Genomic DNA, 27,535 nt, shown 5'->3' with positions numbered 1-27,535 from the left:
GCTAATTGGATGTTTTCCTTTGCTGCTCATTAACTTCAGTTTCAGCAGGGCTCCTTGCCATCAGACTCAGCTAAACACTGCTTCAATGCCAAGGCAGTCTTCCACCCCTCACCTCTGGGAATTCAGCTCTTAAATGTGTGCTTGGAATAAAGCTGTGGTGTAAGCAGAAGCAAGGTGGCCCTGGCAAAGTCCAAACTCGGCACTGTTAAGTTCAGGGAGATGCCAATGTAACAGTACCAGAACCATAACCACATGGCTTGGAGACCTTTCTTCACCACCCTCCCAGGCTATGTGTTCTAGATCCCAACCAACCTCAGGCTGAAAATAAAAATCCCTCTAAAAGTCTCCTTTCAAAATCAGTTATTACTCACTGTAAACCTATGCCCTATGGTCTAGGGGACCCGCTACAGGAAATGTTTCTACTATGAAAACATTTACTTCTCTCATAATTTTGTATAATTCCATTAGGTTCACCCTCAGACTCCTATGTTCCACAGAAAACCAGGCCTTTCCGGACTGCAAATACAACCTATACAGTCTTCCGGGAACGTTTCATGATACTCATTTATGCAAAATAAGTTGCAATTTATACGCAAACAACAGGAATTCTGCAGATGCTGGAAATTCAAGCAACACACATCAAAGTTGCTGGTGAATGCAGCAGGCCAGGCAGCATCTCTAGGAAGAGGTGCAGTCCTGACGAAGGGTCTCAGCCTGAAACGTCAACTGCACCGCTTCCTACAGATGCTGCCTGGCCTGCTGCGTTCACCAGCAACTTTGATGTGTGTAAGTTGCAATTTATGTATTTTTTCTATGGTGAATCATGCTCTTCCACCTGGGCAGAAAGAGACAGAAGAATTCAAAGCAGTTTTTCCAATACAATTGTTATGTAGTAGCATGCTATAAAATACATATATAAATGCTGCAATCCAACAATTACAAATCTCAGACCTGAAACAACACAGGAGGAAAGATGATCTTGCATTAATATCTTGTTTTGCTGGATATCTCCAAATGCTTCACAGCTGATAATGAACTGCTGAAGTATACAAAGAAACATATATGTGATGCATTTTAGAGATGAATAAGATACAAGATGGCAGAAGCAAAAGTACATATAAAATATGCCATGGAAAAGATTCTACCTGCACCACTCAGCTTTAATTACTTAAAAAAAAAAATCAGTCCACTGTGCCAAATATTGCAATAGGACCATCCATTTCATGTACCTGAATATTCATGTAGTTTCCTTTGGTTTCATTCATGTCAGAAAACTCACTGGTCCTACAGAATTTCAGCATTGCTCTGTGTCAGTCTATTAGTATTACCAGAAAATGGATACCCCTACCATCTTTAGCATGTATTTAAAATATAGATTACCTTATTAATCTTTCACAATGCCTGCAAAGACTTCAACTGGATAGGTGAATACAATTTTGGTATTATAATCAAGCAGCAACTTGTTTAAATACCATGTAAACAGCCAGCACAGAAAAGCCACGATTACAGTTTAATAAAAAATGATGCTGCTATTTCAAGATGCTTTAGTTGGAATAACAAAAATGTTAACATTGATTTACATTCTTTGCAGGTATTTTTTATAGCTGAGAAATGTACAGACTGAAACTTGTGCTACACAATGTGCTAATTTCTTTATCACATTAAAAAGGGCATAAAGAATATGAGAACCTGTTTACAGGATTGAACTGAACTTTGAGAGATCAAATCGTGAAGCATATTTCTAGCAGCAGCTTACATCAACCTTGTGCAGTTCAAGATACAAGCAAAATTCCACTATAGTTGACAATTTTTCTTCAGTAACTCAAATAGCTATCTTTGTAAAACAAAATAATTTTAATCTGATTAAACCCAAATTTGGTACAGATTGACAATACAGAAATAAAAATCAACAAGGAGAATATTATTGCAGGCATTTTTTAAACGATATATCAAGTGCATTTCAAGCAGAGCAGAACAGTTGTTACAATGCAGAAAGGCTCCTTGTCTCATTAATCACATACCACAATGAACAACTTTTAACATGATCTAACTCTTGGGAACCATAACTTAGGGAGGATTATCCTTCAAAATACACAAGTTTTTTTCCACTATAACAAGGCAAACTCAGTTACAGAATTTTATTGATACAGTAGATTGATACAAATTTGACAGAGAAGGTAACTAAAGGTGTACAATTTGAATGACTAATACACCATCAGTATTAAAATATTTTAGCTAAAACCCTTTTATTTTTCCAATTTTATCTAAATTTCTAGACAGTTCTGGCATCAATACTGACAAGTAAAATGCCACAAGCATTTTTAGCTGACTTCACATTTTATGCAACTGAGGACTTCCTGTCCAACAACTTCGGTGGTGGAAAGCAGAAGCAACAGAGCCGATTACAGAAACAAGTAGGTATAATTATACACTCAAGGGATTTAGAAAAAGTGACTTCCCAATAAATCTAACCACAGAAGTATGTGCTGCAGGAAATTGTAATAATGTTCTTTCCAAGAACCAGTCCCTTCTCAAATGTAGAATGCCACAGAAGGAACAACTATTAAGTATTGCTTCAGTTGTCAGCGTTCATTGTAACCAACTTTCTTCACCTACACATTTAATACACAGTTGTCTTGGTGATTTAAAGCTGTAATTGAAAGCTATACAAGCACATTTTCAATCAAAACATTAAAAAAAATATTTACAATATCATTTATTTCAATCTTTCCGTAAAGTCAGTACATTGTAGTCAGCACTCATCACAATGCACGACCACCCACAATTAATGAAATGATGTGTTTGCCAAAAGCTTGTGAACTTAGGACTGCAGATGCAAGGGTAATAGATACAAGATGCCTTCTTTAACAACCAATTTATCTGATAAACAGTGTCCAGGCTTGAGCTGTACAGTACAATTGTCAATCTCCAATGCAAACAGAAAATATTTACTCTTCATCTTCTTTCCCTTTTGTTAGGTTTGCGTCGCACCTGCAAGATACAAAAGTTTTATTTTGAAAGAATTATACTTAATATGGCACTTAAGTTTCTTTTTATATTCAAAGTGGAATGTATATTCCCTAAATTCGTTTTTGAGTAACACTTAATTCAGAGACTCAGAACAAATAAAAGGTAATGGTTTAATAGGATTTATTACAAGATTTACCAGATTTTATCCTTCTTTTCCATGTTAAACAATTGATCCACAAGAGCATAAAATGAAAATAAAGAAAGCAAGACACTAAAAAGTTGCTTTTTTTCCCCTTATTTATCAATGTTACTGTTACTAAGAGGTTTTCTACAGAAGGGTTGTCATGAAGAATTGCTAATACCCTGGATATACATCCAGGATTTGTAAAAATGGTTACATATTAAACACATGTATATTCAATTGATAATCATACCCTTAGTGTACTTAATTCATTTTCCTCTTCTGTGTTCACTCCATCCATTGAGCCTTCTTGAGAAATATCCATGTTCTCCAGTGAACTATCATGACGCGAATCCATTTCTGAAGAATCATTTTCTCTACTGGCAGCTTGTCTTGATCTTCCTGCCCGACTGCAAAGACACAGGAGCAAAGTATTTTCAAAACTGACATGAGGAGCCCAATATAACAAATAATAAACCTGGTGAATAATTGATACGCAAATCAAAATGTGATTCGCTTCTTGTTTTCAAGTTCATACTTAGCATCAAAGTTTACATTCATTCTGACATTTTCAATACTAAGATTTGTTGCAAGTAAAGGGGCACTCTGTGAATGGTACTCTTATGAAGGGAAGTATCTATCTTCCAGTTCTGCAGACTGCTATCACACTTCCTGTAATGCCTGAAAACCAATATTGCAAGGATACACTCCGTGTCCAAACTTTAGTGCTTTAGTCCAACATCAAGCATTCACATCTTAGTTTAGCACTGCAGCAACTAATGCACAGTATCACTTAAGAGAACACCATTGCTCAAACACGACACAAAAAATGCTGGTGAACGCAGCAGGCCAGGCAGCATCAATAGGAAGAGGTACAGTTGACGCACAAAAATGCATTTTCCAAGTGTGATGATAGATTAAAATATTTGCTCTGTCCTACTATACCTAGCAATTAGGCACCCATTTTAAGATTAGAACATAGAACACAGAGTAGTACAGGCTTTTTGGCCCACAACATTATAACCTACTCCGAGATCAATCTAGTCCTTCCCTCACACTTCTCCCTTTTCTTCAAAGGAAATAGATTAAACCTTTAAGGACTGAGGGTAATTGGTCTCAATGTGAGTAAATTTATACTAACCTTTCCTGAAGCAGCGACATCAACACCAAGTGACCTGAGCAAAATCTTCTAAAAATTCAATCTGCTACTCATTTTTATTTGAAATTGGATCATCTTAACACTGCTGCATAATAGTTTGATTGCATTATTACTGCTCAACTTTTCTCATGAACCTTAACAGAACCATATACTGTAACATTAAACTTCTGTATTTCTACGAGTGTGATTGGGTTTATCCTTGGATCTGTCTGCTTGCTTTTCTCATAATACCATTGGGTACAAAAGGTGAACAAAAAAAAAACATTATTTTCCCTTCCCTGGTACTAATATCTATGAGCAAGATAAAAGTTAAAAATTATAAGCTGTAGACCAACTATTTGTTTTGCCTGGTGACAGGCAAATAATCTCTTCCTCAATGTCAGCAAGACAGAGATGGTAATCGACTTCAGGGGAACTCACTCCCTCCCCCACCCTTGTATTGGGGACACAGCAGTGGAAACTACAAGCAGCTTCAAATTCCTGGGATTGCACATTTCATATAACCTCTCATGGTCCCAGAACACATCCTACACAGTTCTGAAAGCTCGCCAATGACTCCACTTTCTGAGGAGGCTGAAAAAAGCTGGACTATGCGCAAACATACTCATGTCATTCTGCAGACGTGCAGTAGAAAGCATCTTAACAAGCTGCCTCACTGCACGGTATGGAAACTGCACTGCAGCGAACAGGAAGGCTCTACAACAGGTAGTCAAAACTGCCCACCACATCAACGGCACCAGCCTACCCATCATCAAGGAAATATAAGCAGAAAGGTGTCATAAAAGGGCCAGTAACGACATGGGGGATGCCATCCACCCTGCTTATGGACTGTTTGCCCCATTCCCATTGGGGACGAGGCTACGTAGCATCCACGCCAGGACCACCAGACTCCCAAAAGTTACTTTCCCCAAGCAGTAATGCTGATCAACACCTCCACCCACCAACCCACACCTCCACATCCCCCATCACCTTATCATTTCCTTCAGTCACCTTATATACAGACACACCTGTGTCAAGCATCACTTTATGGCAATACAAACTATGATTATAATCTTTCTTCTTTTTATATTATTATTGTGTTCTTTATCTTATTGTGCTGCATCGGATCTGGTGTAACAATTATTTCATTTTTTTCACTTGTGTACAGGAAATGGCATGAAACAATCTTGAATCTGAAGTTATGAAAATCTGCTAAGAACAGTGTAACTATGCATTTAAGCCAATATGAATTGCTTCATAGGCAGCAAATATGGATTTTTAAAATATGAAAATATGCACAACCATAATTAATCTCACTGAATGCAGATTTCTTAACAGCTCTTTCTTAGGGATCGAGAATGGCTTATTTTGTTAATCATGCACAATTCTTTTAACCTGGGTGATAGAAAAAGGTCATTGACCAATTGCAAAGTCATCCAAAATGGCTGGATGTCAGCTTCTGCAGCATGGACTTAGTACACATGTGGGTCAAAACACACACACACACACACATAATCTAGGATCTTCCTCAAGTAGGATAATCTAAATGGATAGTCAAGATCTAAAACTTCAATTACACCATTTGTTTATTCTTAAAATTGGCTTAACCCTGATTGATTCTAGCAGTGTTAATTATCAGGTAGGAATCATGCAACACAAAACAAACTGTGTTACAATTTGCATGTCAATTCATTCTGACAAATAGTGTTTTTATAAAAATTAAGTGAAAATAACTGTGTAATTATAGATTATTTTATAGAGGCAGAATTATTCCTTTTAACATGGTAGATAAGCATGATTCAATAATTTTTATTTTTGTACAGACTTGGCAATGATGGCACTAATGGTCTTGTACTATGTTTATTAATGACTTAGATGAATGGAAAGTTTCAAAAGACTGGGTTGTATTAGCATCTTAAGGACAGTTAACTATAGGCTGCTTACACGTACCACAGCCAGTTCTATTTATCACAAATAGAAACGCTAACAATGATATATGGATTATTCTAATTTTCATTATGTAGTTTAAAAGTACTTCCACTTCATCGGTTCACAACACTGCCACTGATTAAACAGCTAAAAAAAAACTGCTGATTCCATTGAAAGCCAAGTGCATTAACCAGAAGGATGCAGTCCTAGTTTTAGAGATTCTGCAGATACTGGAAATCTAGAGCAACAGATACAAAATGCCAGAGGAACTCAACAAGTCAAGCAGCATCTATGGAAATGAATAAACAATTGATGTTTCAGGCTGATATTCTCCACCCTGATGACTGGTCTCAGCCCAAGGTGTTGACTGTTTATTCAGCTCTATTTTAATTTAATTCTAACCCACAGTAGATATAAGGTTTGTAAATTAATATTGATTTCTATTAAACAGAGATGCACTGCAACTAGTACTGTCATTTAAGTCATTTAGTATTTTAGGATAAAATGGTTAGCCATGAGATGCATTTTTAAAAATGTATATATTCAGGGAAATGACAATATAATAATGACCAAAGTTAAAAGGGAAACCCATAATATCAAGATAGATGTTGGAATACACTACACAACTGTTGAAGAATTTTTATATAAATTCAAATTTGTATGTCAAAAGCAATTTATATAAGCAAAATTACTGCGAATTTAAAATTATACTGATAGTGATGCAAAAGTCAGGAGAAATCATGTTAATCCAAGGAAATAGCAGATTTCAGGTCCAATTTTAAAACCCCATGATACTATAGATTTTATTGTGCTTCTCTAACCATTGGGAACATTTAATTCCCATTGTTACAGAAACACGATGATTGGTCAAGCTTTTGGACTATTTCCTTATCACCCAAACATCCCAACTCAAAGGAGAAGGGTTGCGCGTGGGGATGGCAACCCCAGCCTATAAAAAGCCCAGTGCTACAGAATTCCCAACAGAAGCTCCAAATAATTTCATCCCTGGAAGAGAAAGAATCTTTAATAGGCTACACCGTGAAAGATTGAGAGATTGGCCTCGAACAGAGCACTGAGCTGCTGTCAGTGTCCTATACCCTAGTAGTGGTGATGGGCTTTAGAAGAAGACAAGTTTTGAATTTTGATAACAAAGTCTGATCTAGAAATTTTCAATTTCCAAATTAGCAAGGCTTAAATATACTTATTTTTCATCTAAACTGTTACCTGCAGAGGTATAAAATTATGTTCAAAATATTAATACAATCTTTTAACAAACAGTATACATCATCAATTTCAAAGCAGGTTATCTCTTACAAATTTTTCTTTGGCTGTGATTGCGATGTAGGTGAGGCTTTGGGTGGCCGTCCTCGCTTCTTCTGTGGTGTTGATTCCGTCGATAAAGAGTCATTCACATCAGATTCTGGGGTTTCTATTCTATAATACAGATGATTGTAACACTTGGTATTATTAGCTCAGTCTATTAAAAGGCTAATATTACAACTTATAATTAAAAATACATTCAGATGATTATATGAAAGATTTGACTTACTAATACACAATTAATGTAGAGATTAAATTATAAAGTTAAAAGTTAATCAAAAGTAAAATACAGCAGATGCTGGGAAAACTCAGCAAAGGGAAAAAAAGTTAAAATTTCAAGTCAATGACCTTTTATTAAAACCATAATCCAACTACAAAGGATTAAATTGCATAAAGTAAACATCATCAGTTGAATTTTTCAATCTTGTATTTCTTTCTTTGTTGACATTTTCAGTTCTCATACTTTTGGATTAAGATTTTTTTAAAAATCTATTCTAAATTTACTGTTACCTCAATTTTTAAAAACTTCTAAAAGTTTGCCCCTCAGCCTCTTGCACGTTAGCAAATAGCTAATACTCCCCACTCTAGGCAACACCTTCCTGTCTGGTATGGGAAATGCAAGGCACCTGACCACAAAACCATATGAAGGATTGCGGGGGCTGCTGACAGGATCATTGGGGTCTCTCTTTCACCATCAGTAGTGCTGCAAATGCTTGGCCCTTAGCATTATCAAGGATTCTTTCCATCGTCCCACAATCTCTTTGACTCCCTACCATCACAAAGGAGGTACCATAGCATTAGAACAAAGACTTAAGGTGAGAAACAGCTTCTTTCCCTAGGCCATGAGACTACTGAACACCCTGCCACCACCTAGGTCTCATCACTTGTGAAGCGCCAGTACTGATACACTGTTTACTTTTGAAACATGTTGTGAAAGCACCTAATGCTAAATGTCAGCCTTTTGGAATATATTTTATTATTTGTTAATTTAATTGTGGTAATATTACTTTATGAGCTGTGTGTGAGTTATATGTACTGTGTTGAGCACCTTGCCCTCGAGGAATTTGTTTGGCAGCATGCACGTATATGGTCCAAGTTAAGCTTGAACTTGATCTCTTGTACTTATTCTGCACCATCTCCAAAGCCCCACATCACAGCACAGTACAGTACAGGCCCTTTTGCCCAAGATATTGTGTCAACCTTTTAACCTACTCCAAGAACAATCCAATCCCATCCTTCCATCTTTTCTATAGTGCAGTGACAAGAAATGCAGACAATACTCCAAATGCATTTGCAATATGACTTGCCAACTTTAATACTCAGTGCACCATCAAGACAAGCCTTCCTTACCATTCTATCCATATACATTGCCACTTCCAGAGAGCAAAGGACAAGCTTTCCAAGATATCCTTGTACATTAATCATCCTAAGAAATATCTGGGAGGGGGGGGAAGAGGGAGAGAGAGAGAGAGTCTCATACTCTCAGTTGCTTCACGCCACAGAATCCGGCACAAGCACCGGCCTGATGAGCCTAAGGCTCGGGACAGACTTTAACTTTAACTTCCTCTAGCATTTGACCTCCCAAAATGCAAAATGTGACACGATTCAACTCAATCGACCATCTCTCCACCCAAATTTCGAACTCATCCATATTCTGCTGCATCCTTTCACAAGCTTCTTCACTATCTATATTTCCACCAATTTTTGTGTTGTGTACAAAATTACAAATCATACTAAAATCAGACTAGAGGAAAAGACCAGAAAAGTACAGCTTTAGAGATTTAACAAGTCTCCTTGAACTATGTGGATCTGTTTCAGCAAGTAGTTCAGAATAGACTCAAATTGTTGCTCCAGAGATTTAATGAACACATAACTTTTCAAAGAATAACTCCAGGTCTACAATCATGACAAAGTAAGAATACAATCTTGTAATCAAAAATACCTGTCAAGTGAGGTCATAATAACCATTTAGATAGCTGACCATGTAAAGCAGCAGTAGAGACTAAGGGCAAAGGGAAGGAGATACAAACATCAGGAGTTGGGAAATTACAGATATTATATAGAAACTTAATATAATCCTACACCAGTTTCCATACTCCTCAACATTTCCATCAACTCCCACTCAGAATATCACTGACATTCATCTCTGCACACTAGAGTCAATTTACAGTGGTCAGACAACCTACCAACCTGCACATCTTTGGAATGGAGATTGGGATGGGGAACCAGTGCACCCTGAAGAAACTTGTGCATTTTCACAGGGAGAACATGCAAGCTTGACAAAGACAACAATGCAGGTCGAAATGAAATCCAGCTTGCTGAAGCTGAGAGGCAGCAGCTCTAATAATAGTGTCACTGTCCTACCCCTATATTAGGTCATAAAGGAACTGAGGGAAATGGGGAAGATGGGAGGGGAACAGATGTGGATGAGACCAGTATCAAGCAGGAGGAATGCATGACAGTCTTATCATTTCTCATGTGGTATTTTGGCCCAGTAAAGGTGCATGATAGCAGAACTATGAGGCAGTACTAATGTAGTGAGGCCCCAACTCCCCATTCAACTTCTGCATGTGAGGTATATACAAAAGATCATTTTGCTAAGGTGTAGATACGAAGTATAGCACTGCGGATAGAGCAAAGTGGGGTGTGCAGTTCAATTAATTATCTATGGGGCACAGAATGAAGAGATGTGACTGGGTTGGGTATGGAGGAAGTGGCAGTCCTGAAATATTATCAGCCGGAATTAGGTGTAAATACCTGCCAGAAAATTGTCACATCTGTCTTAATAAGAATGGTCCCCTTTAATTAGCTCCAAAGCAAGCCCCAACTCCTCATTCAAGTGATTCTTCTGCGAGTGTCTCAAGCCATCAGTGGACAACTGCAAGTGTGACACTGTTTGATGTACTGCACACATCCACTGGCCTCTATGCACACGCACATTGTAAGAAGGGAAATGGCACAACAAATTTTTGAAAATAGGCAAACTTATAAAATGTCACAACTACTTTTATCACATTAAAATGTTCACAGCAAAACAAAAAAAATGGCATTTTTGAAAGATTTGGACTAATTTGTAGAGAATACAACACCACCTGCTGGTGTGACCAATTTGGCATGTTAGTTTTACAATTTAACACAAAAAATTCCATTTCAGTGGAGACACCATGTCGGGTAATAAATTAAATGAACATATTGATATATAAATGATGAAACACTGAGATCAAACTTCCTGCTGCTTGTGTGGGGGGTATTAAAAGTATGAAGTTAATTTCAACAACTTTATAAAATACTGAATGTTTATCTTCCTCTTTGGATGAATGGCAGAGTCTTTACAGATCTCTATAGTTTCTAGTTTTTCACCATTGTGAAAGTACTTAGCACTACCCATTTTAGATTTAATTCAATAACCTGTGAAAATGCACGAGTTTCTTCAGGGTGCACTGGTTCCCCATCCCAATCTCCATTCCAAAGTGTGCAGGTTGGTAGGTTGTCTGACCACTGTAAATTGATTCTAGTGTGCAGAGATGAATATCAGTGATACTCTGAAACTGGTGTAGGATTGGATAGGTACATGGATGGGAAGGGGTCTGGAGGGTTATGGACTGGGTGCAGGTCAATGGGACTAGCAGAATAAAGTTTCGGCGCAGACTAGAAGGGCCGAATGGCCTGTTTCCTGTGCTGTAGTGTTCTATGGTTCTAACCTGGTTACAATGAAATTTATTTGAAATCAATTTTGTCCATTCCTTAATACTTCTAATCTAACAACTTGCAAATATTGTGCTAACAACATTATTAAAGCACTTGGAAATGTGGTTTCATTTCCATCATTTTAAAGGCATATAAATTCATCATGTGCCATGTTGTATTATCATGGTCTTCCATCTGTCTAAAGCCTGTGAGGAAGACCCCCTTCATGCTATTGTTATTATTCTTTTCTCTATCCACGACTATGATGGTTCTTGGCAAATTTTCTACAGAAGTAGTTTGCCATTGCCTCCTTCTGTGCAGAGTCTTTACAAGACGGGTGACCCCAGCCATTATCAACATTCTTCAGAGACTGTCTGCCTGGCGTCAGTGGTCGCATTACCAGATTTTGTGATATGCACCAGCTGCTCATAAGACCATCCACCACCTGCTCCCATCACTTCATGTGACCCTGATCGGGGGGTGGGGTGGGGGGTGCTAAGCAGATACTACACCTTACCCAAGGGTGACCTGCAGGCTAGCAGAGGGAATGTGCACCTTAAACCTCCTTTGGTAGAGACATATCTCCACCCCACCTCCTACATACAAATTCAATTGATACAATTAGGTGCAGATGTTAGAAATCCAAAACAAAAAAGCAAATGTTGGAAGTGTTCTGCATGTCAGACAGAAATCATGAAAAAAGAAACAGTGTCAATGTTTTGGGTCAAGGATCCTTCATGAGAAAAATGAGGATATCAGCAGATATTAAATAGGAGAGGACGGGGTAGGGTGAAGTGGAGAGAACAGAGAAAATGCCAGTGAATGGTTCAAAGGAGAAGTGAAAAAAGTTGAGAATTCTAATCTTTAGGCAATATTCTGGCAGGTTTAATTGTGTGCATTTTCAATCATGCCATGCTAGTGAAGAGAAACAATCCTACTTCCCAGCCACAGGTGTTCACAACCTTGGTGGCAAAAACTACATAAATTTGTGTTATACAGAGACAATTTATAGTGGAAAATTATTTAGCTACACTCAAATTTAATCAACAGATAGAATCCAAACAGAACTTCAAACCATCAATGTCAGCACTTGCCAAACGAAGTTAATTGATTTGGTAACTATCTGAATAGTATCCACAGAGAGGAATAAACAGTTGACATTTTGGGCCAAGACCCTATCAGGACATCTCCACAGATGCTGCTGAATTACTGAGTTCCTCCAGCATTTTGGGTGTGTAGCCCTATATATACAGCATCTGCAGAATATTTTGTGTTCATGAATAGCTTCCCTACATTTAAAAATCAACAATATTTCTAGTTGTCTTGAGTATTTTGTTGGTTTCTAGAATTTCACTTTAATAAAAATAAAAATCAGTTAAACTTTTCAAAAACCAGTGCATCCAAAGCCAATAAATAATCCAATTTCAAGTACTAACCTTTGCTGAGATTTTTTGGGTGTTCTTGGCTGCCTCATTCTTTTCTGTTTCTGTTCTTTATTTTCATTATCTCCATCACCATCTTCTTCATCCGCTGATGCTGCCCTCTTCTTACCCTTTTTGCTTCCTTTTCTTTGGGTCTCTCCCTTTGAGAGTTCCTCATTAGTAACTTTGGGTGGACGACCTCTTCTTGTTTTCTTTGGTGGACTATTCTGTTCATCTTCATTTTCCAAGAGGTCTTCTTTTGATCTTTTCTCTTCTGGCCACTGCTGTTCATCTGATTCAGAGGTGTGTGCAGCTCTTTTTCGGCCACGTTGACTTGTTTTAGCAGGTTTCACCTGATCCAGAAGTTCTACACTTGATCTATCATCTTGATCTAATGAAATTGCAGAGGATCCTTTCTTTCGTCCTCTAGGTTTGTCAGTCTCTGACTATAAAGAATAATTGGTTAATACCATTAATTTGTAGTATTATACGAAAAATAGCCTTTACTTATAACTATTGCAGGTAACTGTAAAGTAGTGAACAACTTTGCAAAGCATTTATGAGTCATTAACTCCAAAAATAATCAGAATGAGAAGCTCATTGCATTAAGAAGCCTGCAAGTTACCACACTATGAAACATTTAACAGGGAGTTGTAAACACAAATGATTTGAGTCAGAGAAAAATAACATGGAAATGGTTCCTCAAGCCCAAGTTGTCCATGCCAACCAACACGCCCACCTAAACTAGTCCCATTGCCCATGTTTGGCCCATATCCCGCTAAACCTTTTCTATCCATGTTCTTATCCAAGTGTCTTTTATTGTTATTTTACCAGCCTCAACAACATTCTCAGGCAGCTTATTCCATATAAATAGAACCCTCTGTGTGAAGAAGCTATCCCCAGGTTCCTTTCAAATCTTTCCTCTATGCCCAATGGTTTATGGTTCCCTTTCCTTGTAAAAAAAAAGTTGTGTGTATTCACTCCATCTAAATATTATCATGTCATTACCACCTAACTATTCATTTTCATCCTTTGCAAAGTTACATGTTCCTTTTTACTAATATCCTTTCAAGTGGCAGAATACAAACATGAAGCATTGTGCTGTGTAAAAATGGCTCATAGGAAATTGATCCAAAGCCAAGTTCATCTGGAAGGAACTACAATGGCAAGTCAACTCTAAGCTAACAGTCCTAAAGTTAATCTTGATGTTTGACATCAATCAAGAAAGATGTTTTCAGGAAATATCAGGTACCAAAAGGTAGGTCACAAATTGTGATAAATAAATACGTTATCTGTTTTCAGAGAGGATTAAAAATCTCCAGGACAGGGAAAGTCAATCTGGAAGAGGGAGGAACTTGGTGAATTTCAATGTTAACAAACTCTTGAAAAATAATGCGGCTTAAGATGAACAAATCTTCAAGCTTTAAACGCCTGCAGATCAGACAATTTGAAAAAGAGATGCAAATGCCACAGTATCAAGCATAATGCTGAGGGAACAGTCAATTTTAAAAGCTCCTTACTGTTGTAGAGTTAGAAAGTGACGTTCTAAAAAAAAAATTGTCTTGTTACTTAAGGGATGGAATAATTCTTCCACACTAAAATATACATTCATAAATTACACAAGGTTATGTAGATAAATTTTCCTATCTGAAAATGGCAAAAAGCTTGGAAGAGTCACTGGCATCCATATTTTCCAAACGCTTAACTTTTGGCACAGCATTTGACACACATTTCCGTAGTCTAATCTATGCAACATTACACCTTAATCTCTCATGCCGACCATTCCCTAAATTTGGCCCTCTTCTCCAGTCCTTTAAGACCAAGACAAAAATGAAAATGGACACAGTACAGATCAATAGCTAATCCATTCTTCACTAGATCAAGATGAACCACAGAAAGCACAGTTCAGCCCTGCTCTCAACCACTAAAGCTAGTGATGGCTCCAGTATCAAAAGATCACAAAAATAACCTTATACTTCCCTACTGTCAACATACCTATAGAAATCCCCCTGCAGTTTCTTCTTCCCTTACGAGCAGTCACAGTCAATTGACATCTTTTGCTACCAAAATTGAAACTATGCCATCATCTAATTCACCAATTCCCTCCCTTCCTCGGAATGGATCAAATTTTCATAATTACCATAAGGCGCCATCTTTTCTTCACTATCCCTCTTCTCAAAAACAGAACAAACTGTTGACACATCCAATCTTCCTCATAATTATTGCATTCCAACCCTTGAACATGTTACTCCCAAATTTCCAATTTTTTCTAGTCCCTCTGGTTTGAATCCTTGTGAAAAAGGTTTCTGTACTTGCCATGATCTTAAAACAGCTAGTATTGAATTCACTAATGTTTATGATATTGGAATTCTCTCTTCTTAAATGGCCTGTGTAGTATTTAACATGGCTGATCACATTATCTTCTTCCTGAACTCTACTACAGTTGCCCAAGCTGGTGGGATTTCATCCAACTGCATTAATTCCTAGCTAGCCTGTGTGGCTGGAATATAACCCATAATGAGTATTTTTCCGGTGTCCACCTCTGGTGAACTGCCAGGATTTATTCTCCCACATACATCTCACTACCATTTTGCTCAACCTGAAAAGAAAAATGGCAATTTCCACAGGTACTACGATTACAACCAGCTTTATCTTAATACTATATTTCTTAATCTTGCCAGTATCTCCAAATTATGTTGAATCTTGTACAGGAGAAGAAATTTATTACAACTAAATAGTGGGAAAAGAAAAATCTTCATCCTCACTCTGATCCTTAGCCATCAACTCCATTTGATTTTTTAAGCAACTATTGCTACCTAAACCAGACTGTTCATAATCTTGGTGTTACATTATCTAAATAACCTTCAGACCACACCATTACTGAGAACTACTTTCTACTTCAATAAGTCCTGACTCCAGCCTCATCTTAGCTCATTTACTGATGAAAATTCATGCCTTTGATATATTTACTTTTTACCATATCAATATGACTGTAGCTTGTATTCCTAGCCATCATAAACTCTGGTATCTGAATCCTAACTGATCCAAATACCAATCACTGGTCAAGCCTGTGCTCCCTGATCCATACTAGTTCTTGGTTAACTAATACCCTGCTTTTCAAAATCTTTATTCTTGATTTTTTAAAATCCCAATCTCCCTTCCACCACCAATACCCACAACCGACCATACTGTTAAACTCCTCCAAATCTGCAATCTTTAGGAATCCTTATGCTAATCCAATTTGGATCTCTTAAGAATCCCTTCAATCACTTTAACAGTCTTAGCTGTCAAGGCTGGCAAGTCCTTGGATCTGGAATTTCTTCTATTCCACTTACAACACTGTCCTTTCTTTTCCACAGTTAAAGACATGCCTCAAAACCTTTTAATCAGCATTTGGTTATCCATCATGTAGAACCTTGTGGTTTATTGACAGTTTTGCTTGAAAGAACTTGTGTATCAGTTTATGACTTTTTTTTTTAAAAGGCGAACTACATCATTGCAGTTCATATTTCTTTGACGTTTTGGAGGTTTAACAAGTGATCCAATTCAAATCTTTCAGTGGCAGGAAAAGTCCTGAACAAGAGGCCAATAACTCGTATTTTGAGCTAGGCTGACCTGCAGTGAAATAAACGAGTAGGCTTTTTTCAAAACAGCACAGGCCAAATCTGGAACTCAAACCCCTTTGAAGTCTAAGAAGAATGAGCAATCACAAATGGAATCAGTAAGGTTTTCTGAGGCAAAGATATTGCTACTTAAGCAGCAATGGCATATAGAGTTGAAATATAATGAACCATGATCTAATTAAATTTTGAATCACATCTATGCAAATTCAGGCTTTTAAGAATTAGAGTGTAAAAACTGGGTGAAGTATAATCGAGGGCAAAGACCAAAATCACATAACATTAAATAATAAAATGTGTAAAGGTATACATACATACAGATAATTTGTTTTCAATGAAGCCCTCCTTCCTTGAATACCAAAACCGAAAAACAAACTAACCTTCCAACATGCTGCATACAAAATACTTCTGCATACCAAGGAAATCACCATTTAGTAATTAATTACTAATCCTGATAATCCATCTTGCCTTATCCCAAAACCAGTGATACATCCATAATAACACTATATCAAATTAGTTCTGACCTCAAAAAAGCTTTGCCCTGGAATACAGTCTTCTCTTGAACACAGTTAGACATACCCTCAGATGGTCTGAGTCTTCCCTCTTTTCCATTTTCTTTGCTTGAAGAGGAGGATTCTTCATTACTGTGATGTCTTCATTTTCACTGTGATCGATTTCAGAGCTATCCAGCCTCAAATAAATCATTCACAAATTGAATATTTAAATACACCCAACATAATTACATTTATTTCCTTTTTCTTTCATTACATTAATTTACTCATCTGTCGACTACATTTCTGTAAGTAGTTTATTCCCCCATTTTTTCTAAACAGATGCTATATAAAATGTACAGCAATTACAGTTTAAACATTACCTGTTATTCCAAAAGAGAATCATTAACACAGTGGATTTAGTGGATTGGGAAACATCGGAACCAATAATTTTGGTCCAATTAACCAATGTTTCACGGCAATGGAAATATAAAACTGTGTTCCTAATAGTTATCAATGGAGAAATTCATTCATTGTACAGTAACATGTCCTTTTGATTATAAACGAACCAAATCAGCACAAACACCTAGTGCAGATAACAGACTGCTTTCACTCAATGCTTCTGACGATTGCATCCTTCAAATCCTCATTTTCATTGTAACATTCAAGGTGATTCTTGATATTTTCAAATTCTTCATAGTTCCTAACTTGAAGTAGTGAAATTATTTTATTTTCACGCCTGGCCATTACTGGAATCTCCATTTCTGAACACTTGAAACCGCGGTGAGCAAAACAATTCTGAATTGTCTTACTGCTTATTTCTCGCCAACTATCAGTGAGAAAAACCAATGCTTTTTGAACACAAACACAGGCAACTGATGCTATTTAAAAACTGTTCACTTTAAGCATGGTATAGTGTCTAACAGCAACACTGAAGCGAGTTAGAAACTAGTCAGCAACAGTCTCCTGTCTTAATTAAGTGGCAATTTAGTGTCCCAAATAAATGAAGGGAATCCCAGCTATTTTCTCAATTAGTTTTTGTTCTTTAAGAGTTGTCCCAAATAAGCAGCTGCCCTGATTAACTGACGACCCAATTAACCAGAATCATTTACTAATAAGTCTTTCGGGGTACGATTTTCCCCAGATTAAATAACTGTTACCTGCATTAAGATTATGCTGCTATCATAATGGTTGTTTTGAAAAGGATAAAATTACTCTTTCATTATCATGGTTATTCCATAGTATTTGGTAAAAAGATTATAAACCAGTAAACTCCATTTTTATTTGTTTTAAGTATAAAATGAGGCTTCCTAAAGAGAAATAATTTCAATCAAATAAATCAGAATTAGCTAATTACAATCTTGAAACATAACAGTGAACAACACTGTTATGCTCACCTCTATTAGCTTTAAAAGAATAGAAACTGCCATAGTACTGTAGCTGGACACCAATACTTCTCTGGGTGCAACTCTGCAAAGAATGTTTAGTTCCTCTCCTTTTAGATATGTTATTCCTATAAAACAAGCTACTTGAAGTTCACTAAAGAATTAACTCCAATAATTTCCCTTCCATCTGAACAAACAGCAGTCTAACCTGGAACATTCCTAATCAATTTCATCGTTTGTTATAGAACAAATTATTTGGCCATGATTCATAATCTGCCACTTTGCCGAAAATTTCCAACAGCTGGCTTTCTCCAAGAATGTTTCTTATAAACAGATTCCATCTTTTCCTTTTCAATATTTTAGTTATCTTGTTTTTCTTCAAACTTTTGTTTACAGAAACGGTATCTCAAACCACTTTCACTGCAGAAAATACTGGCTTTTAAAATGGTTACTGTATACATTTAAAATGCTGATGGAACGCAGTAGACCAGGCAGCATCTGTAGGAAGAAGTACAGTCGATGTTTCAGGCCGAGACCCTTCATCAGGACCTGAAATGTCGCCTGTACTTTTTCCTATAGATGCTGCCTGGCCTGCTGCGTTCCACCAGCATTTTGTGTGTTGCTTGAATTTCCAGCATCTGTAGATTTTCTCATGTTACTGTGTACCTATTTTGGCTTTCAAATTAAATGGCATTGGAATTTAGTAATACTGAACATTTAAGTGGAAGTATTGGATCAAAACTAAATGTTTTATCAGGAATTATGTTTTCCATGCAAAATAATTTTAATTTCACTGCTAAGATGTGAAAGTTTCTTGATAAAGCTAAGGTTCTAGATTAGAAACTTTAAGAAACAGAAAAAAACTAATTGGGTTGATTGATAACCGAATGTCCTTTCAATTTTAGGTAGACCTAAGTTACTCCTCACCAAATACGGAAATGTCAGGCTTGTTATTTTGTACCTTCCTTTACTTCTTCCAGGAGAACTGGGATTAGAATTGCTGCTGGCATTGCTCATAGTCTCCATCCGTGATGACTTGGTCTGTGCTTGTTTTCCAGCTGATGACAGAGGCTTATTTACTGCACCAAGAACATTTGTTGCCTTTGGCTATATGGAACAAAAATCCAAAATGTTACTGATCTGTAAATTAAAATTCAAGTTAGTAAACAGCAACAGTTTTAAATGTTATAGGTTAATTAATAAATTTCATGAAATTATCCATGATTAAAAAATACAAGTTTCATTTTATTTTGAAAACACCATTAGTTGACCCTGAAAAGATTATTCCTCAGTATCCCTTGAAAAGATCCAAGAAGACCATGACATCAGAGCAGAACTAGGCCATTTGGCCTATCAATTTGTCTTCTCTCTCAACCCAATCTCCTAACGTCGCCCTGTAACTTTTCAGTCTTACTAAAAAGGAACTCATTAATCTCTACTTCCAAAGATTCACCACACTCTGGTTAAAGAAATTCCTATACATTTTTATTTTAAAGAGATGACCTTCTATTCTGGCTTTACCCTCTGGTCTGAGATTCTCCCAATAATGGAAACAGCCTCTCAAGTTGAGGACCAAGAAGGTATGGGTCAAGGGAGGCAAAGGAGTGCTTACAGGACTGCTTTATGTCGGAGAACTGGACAATATTCAGGGATTCATCTTTGAGTCTGATCAACAGTGGAAAGGGCGAGCAGTTTTAAGTTCCTGAGCGTCAACATCCCTGAAGATCTATTCTGTGCCCAACATACTGATGCAATTACAAGGAAGGCACTACAGCATCTATATTTCATTAGGAGATTGAGGAGACTTAGTATGTCACCAGATACTCAAGCAAATTTCCACAGATGTACCGTGATAAGCATTCTAACTGGTTGCATCGTTGTCTGGTTTGGAGGGGCCACTGGACAGGATTGGAAAAAGCTGCAGAAAGGTCCAAACTTAACCTGCCCCAGCATTGAGGACATCTTCAAAAGGTAATGCCTGAAAAAGGCTGCATCCGTCATTAAGGACCCCTATCACCCAAGACACACTCTCTTCTCATTGCTACCATCAAGGAGGAAGTATAGGAGCCTGAAGACACACACTCAATGTTTTAGGAACAGTTTCTTCCCCTCCGCCGTCAGATTTCTGAATGGACAATGAACCCATATACACCATCTCACGATTCCTTTTTTGCTCTCTTTTTGCACAACTTATTTAATAATTTATATGCATTTTCTTATTATAATATAGCTTTTTAAATTATGTATTGCACTGTACTACTGCCACAAAAAACAAATTTCATGATATATGCCAGTGATATTAAACCAGATTCTGATTTAGACCCTCTCTAATGGCCAAAGATTTATCCTTAGATACAGGGCCCAAAACTGCTCACAATGCTCCAAATATAGTCTGACCAACATTTTATAGAGCCTCAGCATTACATCTTTGCTTTTCTATTCCTCTCAAAATGAATGCTAATATTGCATTTGCTTTCCTTACTATCGACTCAACCTGCAGGTTATCTTTGGGGAATCCGGCACATAGGACCCTCAAGTCCCTTTGCACCTCCGGTTTCTGAACTTGCTCTCCATTTAGAGAACAGTCTAGAAAAGCAAGATGACACAGGTGGGCCACAGCAATGTTCTGCGGGCTATATACAATACTTCTAATATGCCTCTTTTGAAGAACTCACACTGCATTCCGCAGCATGTAATTTCCCTTCAAATATATTTTAAATTAATTTAATGATCTACAGATTTCACGATCCTCCGAAGGACTCACCACACCAAGCAGGTACGGCACCCTTAAGTGGAGGAGGGTTCACTGGCATGTCCGGAATCAAGGCAGTATGGGGGGGACTCCATGCCAGGTTGAAACACAGATGGATTAGGTCCCATCTACCCAGCACCTTGTTAGCAAATGTGCAGTCGCTGGAGAACAAAACTAAGGACCTGAAGATTGCTGTAGAGGAGGGAAATGAGAGTTTGTGTTCTCTGTTTGAGCGCAACTTGGCTTTCTTTCAGCACACCAGATACAGCAGTCAGATCTGAAGGCTTCTCAATTTACAGAGTGGACCGCACTGCTGATTTGGAAAGGTAAAAGGTGGAGGTGAGTGTTTCATGATAAACTTTTGGTGATGCTCTGATACGACAGTTTTGTCGAACTTATGGTCCCTGACCTTGAACACCTAACAAGCAAGTGCCATCCATTATATTTACCTAAGGACTTTTCCTCCATAATCCTGACCATAGTTTACATACCACCAACATCCGACTATAATCAAGCGCTCAAGATACTACATGATGCCGTCTCCAAACTAGAAACCATCCATCCTGATACATTTCAAATTATAGTCAGGGACTTCATACAGGCTTGTTTTAAGAAAACCAGCCCAATCGCAATCAGCATATAACCTGTGGCAGCATAGGTCCCAACACACTAGACCACTGTTATACTAAGAGAAGGAATGCTTACCATTCCATGCACAGACCACATTTCAGTAAATCGGATCACTTGGCTGTCCCTCTCCTTCCTGCACACAGGCAGAGGCTAAAGGGCAATGCTCCAGGGATTGGGACAACAAAGAGGTGGATGCAGGAGACAGAGGAGCAGCTATGGAATTTCATGTTCAAGGACTTGTGTGGATCTGAATGAATACACCATGGCTCTCACGGACTTTATTAAAACAGTTGTGGATGAGTGTTTCCCCACAAAATCATTCAGTCTTTGCCAACCAGAAGCTCTGGGTGGACCACAAGATCCATAAGCTGCTGAGGGCCAGATCAGAGGCATGATGACCCTGAAAGTTACAAGAGGATCAGGCACGATCTCCACGAAGCCAGCTCATAAGCAGAGTGGCAATTCTGGACTAAACTGGAATCAATGAAGGATGTTTGACAATTGTGCCAGAACTTAAATACCATCACCTCTAAGTTAAATCAAGCGACATAAGCAACAACAGGGGTTTGCTTCCAGATTAGCTCAATGCCTTCTAAACTCACTTTGACCTTTGAAACCTGGAGTAACCATCACAAAATCCCACAGATCATGATGATCCTATGATTTCAGTCTCCAAGGCCGATGTGTGAGCAGCCATAGTTTTTAAAAGCTTCTCACTTTGGGATGAACTGATACTGTGTCTTCTGAAATACTCTCAGAAACTCCAACTATCAACTTCTCTACCATCATTCCTGCTAGTGTCCCCTTCCAATTATCCTTGGTCATCTCCTCTCTCATGCCTCTGTAGTTAACTTTACTCAACTGAGATACCAATACATCCAATTTTAGCTTCTCTTTCTCAAACTGCAGGGTGAATCCTATCATATTATTATCATAGCCTCCTAAAGATTCAAAGTAAATTTATCATACATGTCACCATATACAACACTGAGGTTCCTTTCAAGCTCCCTAATCAAATATGGGTCATTGCACTACACCAGAGTCCAGAATTGTCTTTTCTCTAGTGGGCTCAAACAAAAGCTGCTCTAAAAAGCCACCTTGTAGGCATTCTACAAATTCCTCTCTTGGGATCCAGTCCCATATGGTCTTCCCAATCTACCCGCATACTGAAATCCCCCATGACTAACGTAAAATTGCCCTATTTACATGCCTTTTTTTATCTCCCTTTGTAATTTGTACCCCACATCTTGGCTACTATTCGGAAGTCTGTATATAATTCTTATCAGGGTCTTGTTACCTTTGCAGTTTCTTAACTCAAGGATTCCACAACTTCTGATCTTATGTTGCCTCTTTCTAAGGTATGATTTCATTTTTTGTCAACAGAGCCACCCCACCCAGGACCCCAGCTGTGATCTTGTTTCACCCACGACTCTGTGATGCCTACAACTTCATACCTGCCATTTGATAGCTGAGCTCTAAGCTCATCCACCTTATTTTGTAAACTGCATGAATTCAAATATAACACCTTCAGTCATGTATTTACCACCTTTCTTTTCAATGTTGTCTTCATGTTGCCTTGTTAGGCATAAATTCTTAAGCCTTTCTAAACTTTGTCTTATTCTTTATTCTGGAGGCATGCATACCTCTCCTGCATTTTTCTCTTTTACTTAATTCACACTTTTTCAAGCTGTTGAACCCAATGTCAGATATCAAAAGCACAAGAGACAAAAAGGTTAAAGGTTTCAATGTTATACAAAGTGAAACAAAATCAAGATTGAAATGTGCCGAAGATATTTAACAGAAACTGAATTATTATTCCATGTTTCTCTATGTTCGAATTAAAAAGATGAAAAAATACCTTTCCAGGTGTGAAAAAAGCTTTCATTTCCGAAGGCAAATAATTTTTGTTGTTGTTGAAATTCTGGAAATAGTTCAGAAAACAATCATTTCAGTTTTAATACATAACAATAGTATTATTACACAGTAAAATGGCAAGAAGCAATTTGTCATTTTCAAATCATTATCCGTGCTAGGTAACTTTATAAATGTTCTGAACCCATCAATAAGAATTTTTAAATGGGGTAAGATAAAATTCAATGAATTTTGCTTAGATTCTCCTTTAGACATATTGATGTACCGAAAGCAAGGACAGCTTTATTCTAATGAACAAATCCAAAGACAAGTGTAAAACTACCTTCTCTTATAATACAATCATCCTTGTCGCTGCTAGTACCATATTTGAAGAAACTATCACTGGGAATAAACATGCAAACTACATTCTTTCTACTTGCTTCAAACCAACATCAACAAGTTCCATTTTACTCAAAAAACATCCAATCAAAAATACAGGCAGAGGTGAAAGAGCTTGCTAGACTTCTTGGGCTATTCTTCTGCCTCTTCATTTGGAATATTCCACACTTCCTTCAAGCTACTTTCGATTTAAAACTAAAACACAGGTTTCTATTGTAATCTGTTACAAATGTTTAAACAAAATTAGTGCAAGGTAAGGAAGAAATAAAAAGGGTGTGGTAGTGGTTAAAATAAATGAAGTGTCTCTTATGCAGTAAAGAAACAGAACAAAAGAATACTCTAAGAGAATCAACGACAACTTATTTGGTAAGATTTGAGCAGGAAGGCATTTATCACAGAACTCTATAGGCCATCAAATGGCAAAATACAAGAACAATTTTACACAGAGCTGTGCAAGAACAATTCTGGGCCAGAGATTACAAGAACTTTACAATGGCAGTAAAAGAGACTTTAATTACTCCAGTATTGGTTGAGACAGAGGAAAAGGTAAGAGAGAGGAATTTCTTAAATATGGTCAGGAAAAGTTCTTCGTTCAGTATAAATGAGGGAGGAGGATGGGGAATAAGGTGGACTGAACCCAATTAGCTAGGGGGCAGCATGGTAGTTAGTGATTAGCATAATACCAGCAACACGGGTTCAGTTCCTTCTACTATTTGTAAGGAGTTTGTACGTTCTTCCTGTAGGCACGTGGGCTTTCTTTGGGTGCTCCAGTTTCCTCCCACATTCCAAAGATGCACAGTAGGTCAATTGGTCACATGGGTGTAATTGGGTCCCATGCGCTTGTTGAGCTGGAAAGGGCTGTTAATGTGCTGCGTCTCTAAATAACCTAAAACAAACGTAAAACTAGTGAGAATATGCTTGGGGTTTCAATAACAGGGAAGGGTAAAAAGAAGGAAAGAAGGAGTAAGCATCTGGCCAAGACCGTGGAACCAAACACTGGAGGGATAATGGAACAAATGAACCATTATACTTCAAATAGTTTAGGTATATAAACTCAAACAGAAAAACAATGGAGGAAGCAAAGCCAAAACTCCATGGAAAACAAAACAGAATGTGACAAAATAGAAATAAAGGGCAGGGGAGGGAGGGGTCATACTGCTTAAGTCACAAAAATAATTCAAATAATAATTTAGCTAAATATGTGAAATGGTGCTGAAAAGAAGGATATTTGGAAGAGGAAACACAAGAGGAGAATGGCAACTATGTTTATAAAAGACAAACCCAAAAGTTTTCTACTGACAGGTAAATTATAACTGGGTAACAAGAGGTGGTGGGGACAGATAAAAGACGAAGAAGCTGATTTGACCATTTAATAGATTTTTTTTGCTGATAGTTTCAAACTATTAATTTATCATGATTTTGTAGCTATATTCTGCTATTTGGAGTAGAGCAGGAGTTTGTTGAGGTTCATCAGTACTCATGCTTTAGAATCTGCCCTCAAAAACTGCAAATTAGACCTATTGCAGAATCTGAGGCCAATCACTGAAATGGGATTTTAGGATTACAGATAGGTAAGATAGACGAGAAAAAATTCTCAAATTATTTATTTGGTTTTAAAATTTAAAGCTTTTGGATGTAATTTTGATTAAATTTATTTTAAAAAGTTGCTAGTTGAAAGAAAAAATCACTTTCATGTAATGTCTGAGTAACAGGCCCATTTATAAACACTGGAAAAACTTGAGTAGTAGTAAAGATGGGCAAGGATCTTTGCTAACTGTAACACTGTTTCTGGAAGAGTTTTGTTCTGGTGTGTTGTTAACGACCAATTCTCTTGCTCAGGGCCCTCCAGGTCTCACTTCTGTAGTTCACAACAACCAAGTGTCAACAGGATTGGCTATCCAGAGACAGAGATAGTTAAGTTCAAAGAGAAAAGTTGCAGGCTCAAGATATTCCAGGCTTGGATGGAAGAAACTAAAAAGGGAATGGTCTCTGATAGGATGGAAAGCTGGAAGAACTGAATATGTGATGAAACTAAATGACAGGTGACAGTAAAGGACCTACATAATAATAAAAAATTATTATGCAGGATACATTACTGGAATGGCCATTTATCTGAAATTCTTGAATTCAATGTATCTGGTAGAAAGATGATGTGTTGTCCCTCAAATCTGCATTGGATTGTTTTTATGGTCTAGGAGGACAAACAGAGGCATATTGTGTATTGCTCGAGATTTCCAGCATCTGCAGTACCTCCTGTCCATAAATGACAACCCCATTTTTATTCTGGTAGGAGGAAAGAAGCTATAAACAATAATGATAAAAGGTATAATCTTGGCAGAAACATCAAGTCAAGACAATACAGACTAACCACTACATCAAAAGAGCACATTGAAACAGAGGAACTTGGGTATATGTACAGTATCTGCATGCACTTAAGTCGCGATCCTAATGAAAGGATAGTTTGCAAGAACTGGTGAATTTTGCAGAATTCCACTTCCAGTGACTAGTAAGAGTACTGCAGGAGTCAGTGTTGGAACCCCAACTTCTCAGTTTATACATTAATGATTTGGACGAATAAATTGATGGTTTTGTGGCCAAGTTTCCATACAATATGAAGATAGGTCGAAGTTCAGATGGTCTTGTGGAGGCATTGAGGGTCTACAGAAGGACTTGGGTTGAGTGGACAAAGTAGTAACAAATGGAATATAGTGTGGGGTTCTGCACTGTGGCAGGAAGAATGAAGGTGACTTGGGTGTCCCAGTTGAGGATTCCCATAAGATTAATTTGTGGGCTGAGTTGGTGCTTATGGAAAACAAATGCAAAGTAAGCCTTCACTTAAAGACGACTAGAACGTAAAAGCATGAACGTACTGCTGAAATTTTCTAAGGTTGATCAGACCACCTTTGAACAATTTTGAGCCCCGAATCTTGGGAAAGATGTGCTGGCTCAGAAAAGGGTCCAGAGAAGGTTCACAAGAATGATCCTAGGAATGAAAGGTTTGACTTAAGGAGCATTTGATGTTTCTGGGCCTATACTCGATCGAGTTCAGTAAGATGAGTGGGCATCTTATTGAAATCTACTACAGGTTTCCCCCGCCATCTGAAGGTAGAGCGTTCCTATGAAACAGTTCGTAAGCCGAAATGTCGTAAAGCAGGAAGCAATTACCATTTATTTATATGGGAAAATTTTGTGAGCGTTCACCGACCCAAAAATAACCTACCAAATCCTGCCAAATAACACATAAAACTTAAAATAACAGTAACATATAGTAAAAGCAGGAATGATATGATAAATACACAGCCTATATAAAGTAGAAATACTTTTCCACAATCATTACTGAACTGTTCTCGGTAGCAAAAATCTCAAGCAAGCGCCGTCGGCAAAAAATCTCACCAAGTGCTGTTGGCAAGAACACTCTCTCCAGTAACCTTTAAGCTATGAAGCTGCCAAATCATAACAAATAACACGTAAAAATACACAGCCTATATAAAGTAGAAATAATGTATGTACAGTGTAGTATCACTTACGGGAATCGGGAAGACAGTGAGCACACTGATGATGGTGTGTTAGACTGAGTCATCGCAGGCTGGGTGGTGCAGTGGCCCCCCACCCTTCAGGCCACTGAGCGATACATTGCAGCAAAGAACGCAAGGGTCCAGCGGTAGCCGGGAGGTACACAGTACATCTTTAAGAAAAAAGCCGAAACAAACATGCTAATTAATTAGGTGCCGCCCGTAATTGTCGGCCCAGATCAGTGCCGA

At 37.7% G+C, this 27,535-nt stretch overlaps 1 protein-coding gene across 7 annotated transcripts in view; it reads right to left on the bottom strand.

Moving 5' to 3' along the window:
• Positions 1–776: 776 nt before the first annotated feature.
• The window catches only part of pds5b (PDS5 cohesin associated factor B), a 270,645-nt gene continuing 243,886 nt past the window's right edge, over positions 777–27,535 (bottom strand). For 6 of the 7 annotated variants that reach the window (XM_063054288.1, XM_063054290.1, XM_063054292.1 and 3 more), the window contains 7 exons: positions 23,383–23,445; positions 19,104–19,249; positions 16,846–16,957; positions 12,662–13,092; positions 7,533–7,652; positions 3,405–3,561; positions 778–2,991 (listed from right to left, as the gene is read on the bottom strand). In XM_063054288.1, the coding sequence (XP_062910358.1) occupies positions 2,956–2,991; positions 3,405–3,561; positions 7,533–7,652; positions 12,662–13,092; positions 16,846–16,957; positions 19,104–19,249; positions 23,383–23,445 (1,065 nt within the window). In that variant the 3' untranslated portion in view covers positions 778–2,955. Of the gene's footprint in view, positions 2,992–3,404; positions 3,562–7,532; positions 7,653–12,661; positions 13,093–16,845; positions 16,958–19,103; positions 19,250–23,382; positions 23,446–27,535 lie in introns of all 7 variants that reach the window. The other variant, XM_063054295.1, reaches the window with a different exon arrangement.

The sequence above is a fragment of the Mobula hypostoma genome, chromosome 7 (assembly GCF_963921235.1).
Source record: "Mobula hypostoma chromosome 7, sMobHyp1.1, whole genome shotgun sequence".
Classification (NCBI taxonomy): Eukaryota; Metazoa; Chordata; class Chondrichthyes; order Myliobatiformes; family Myliobatidae; genus Mobula; species Mobula hypostoma.
This window is presented reverse-complemented; position numbering and strand designations above follow the sequence as displayed.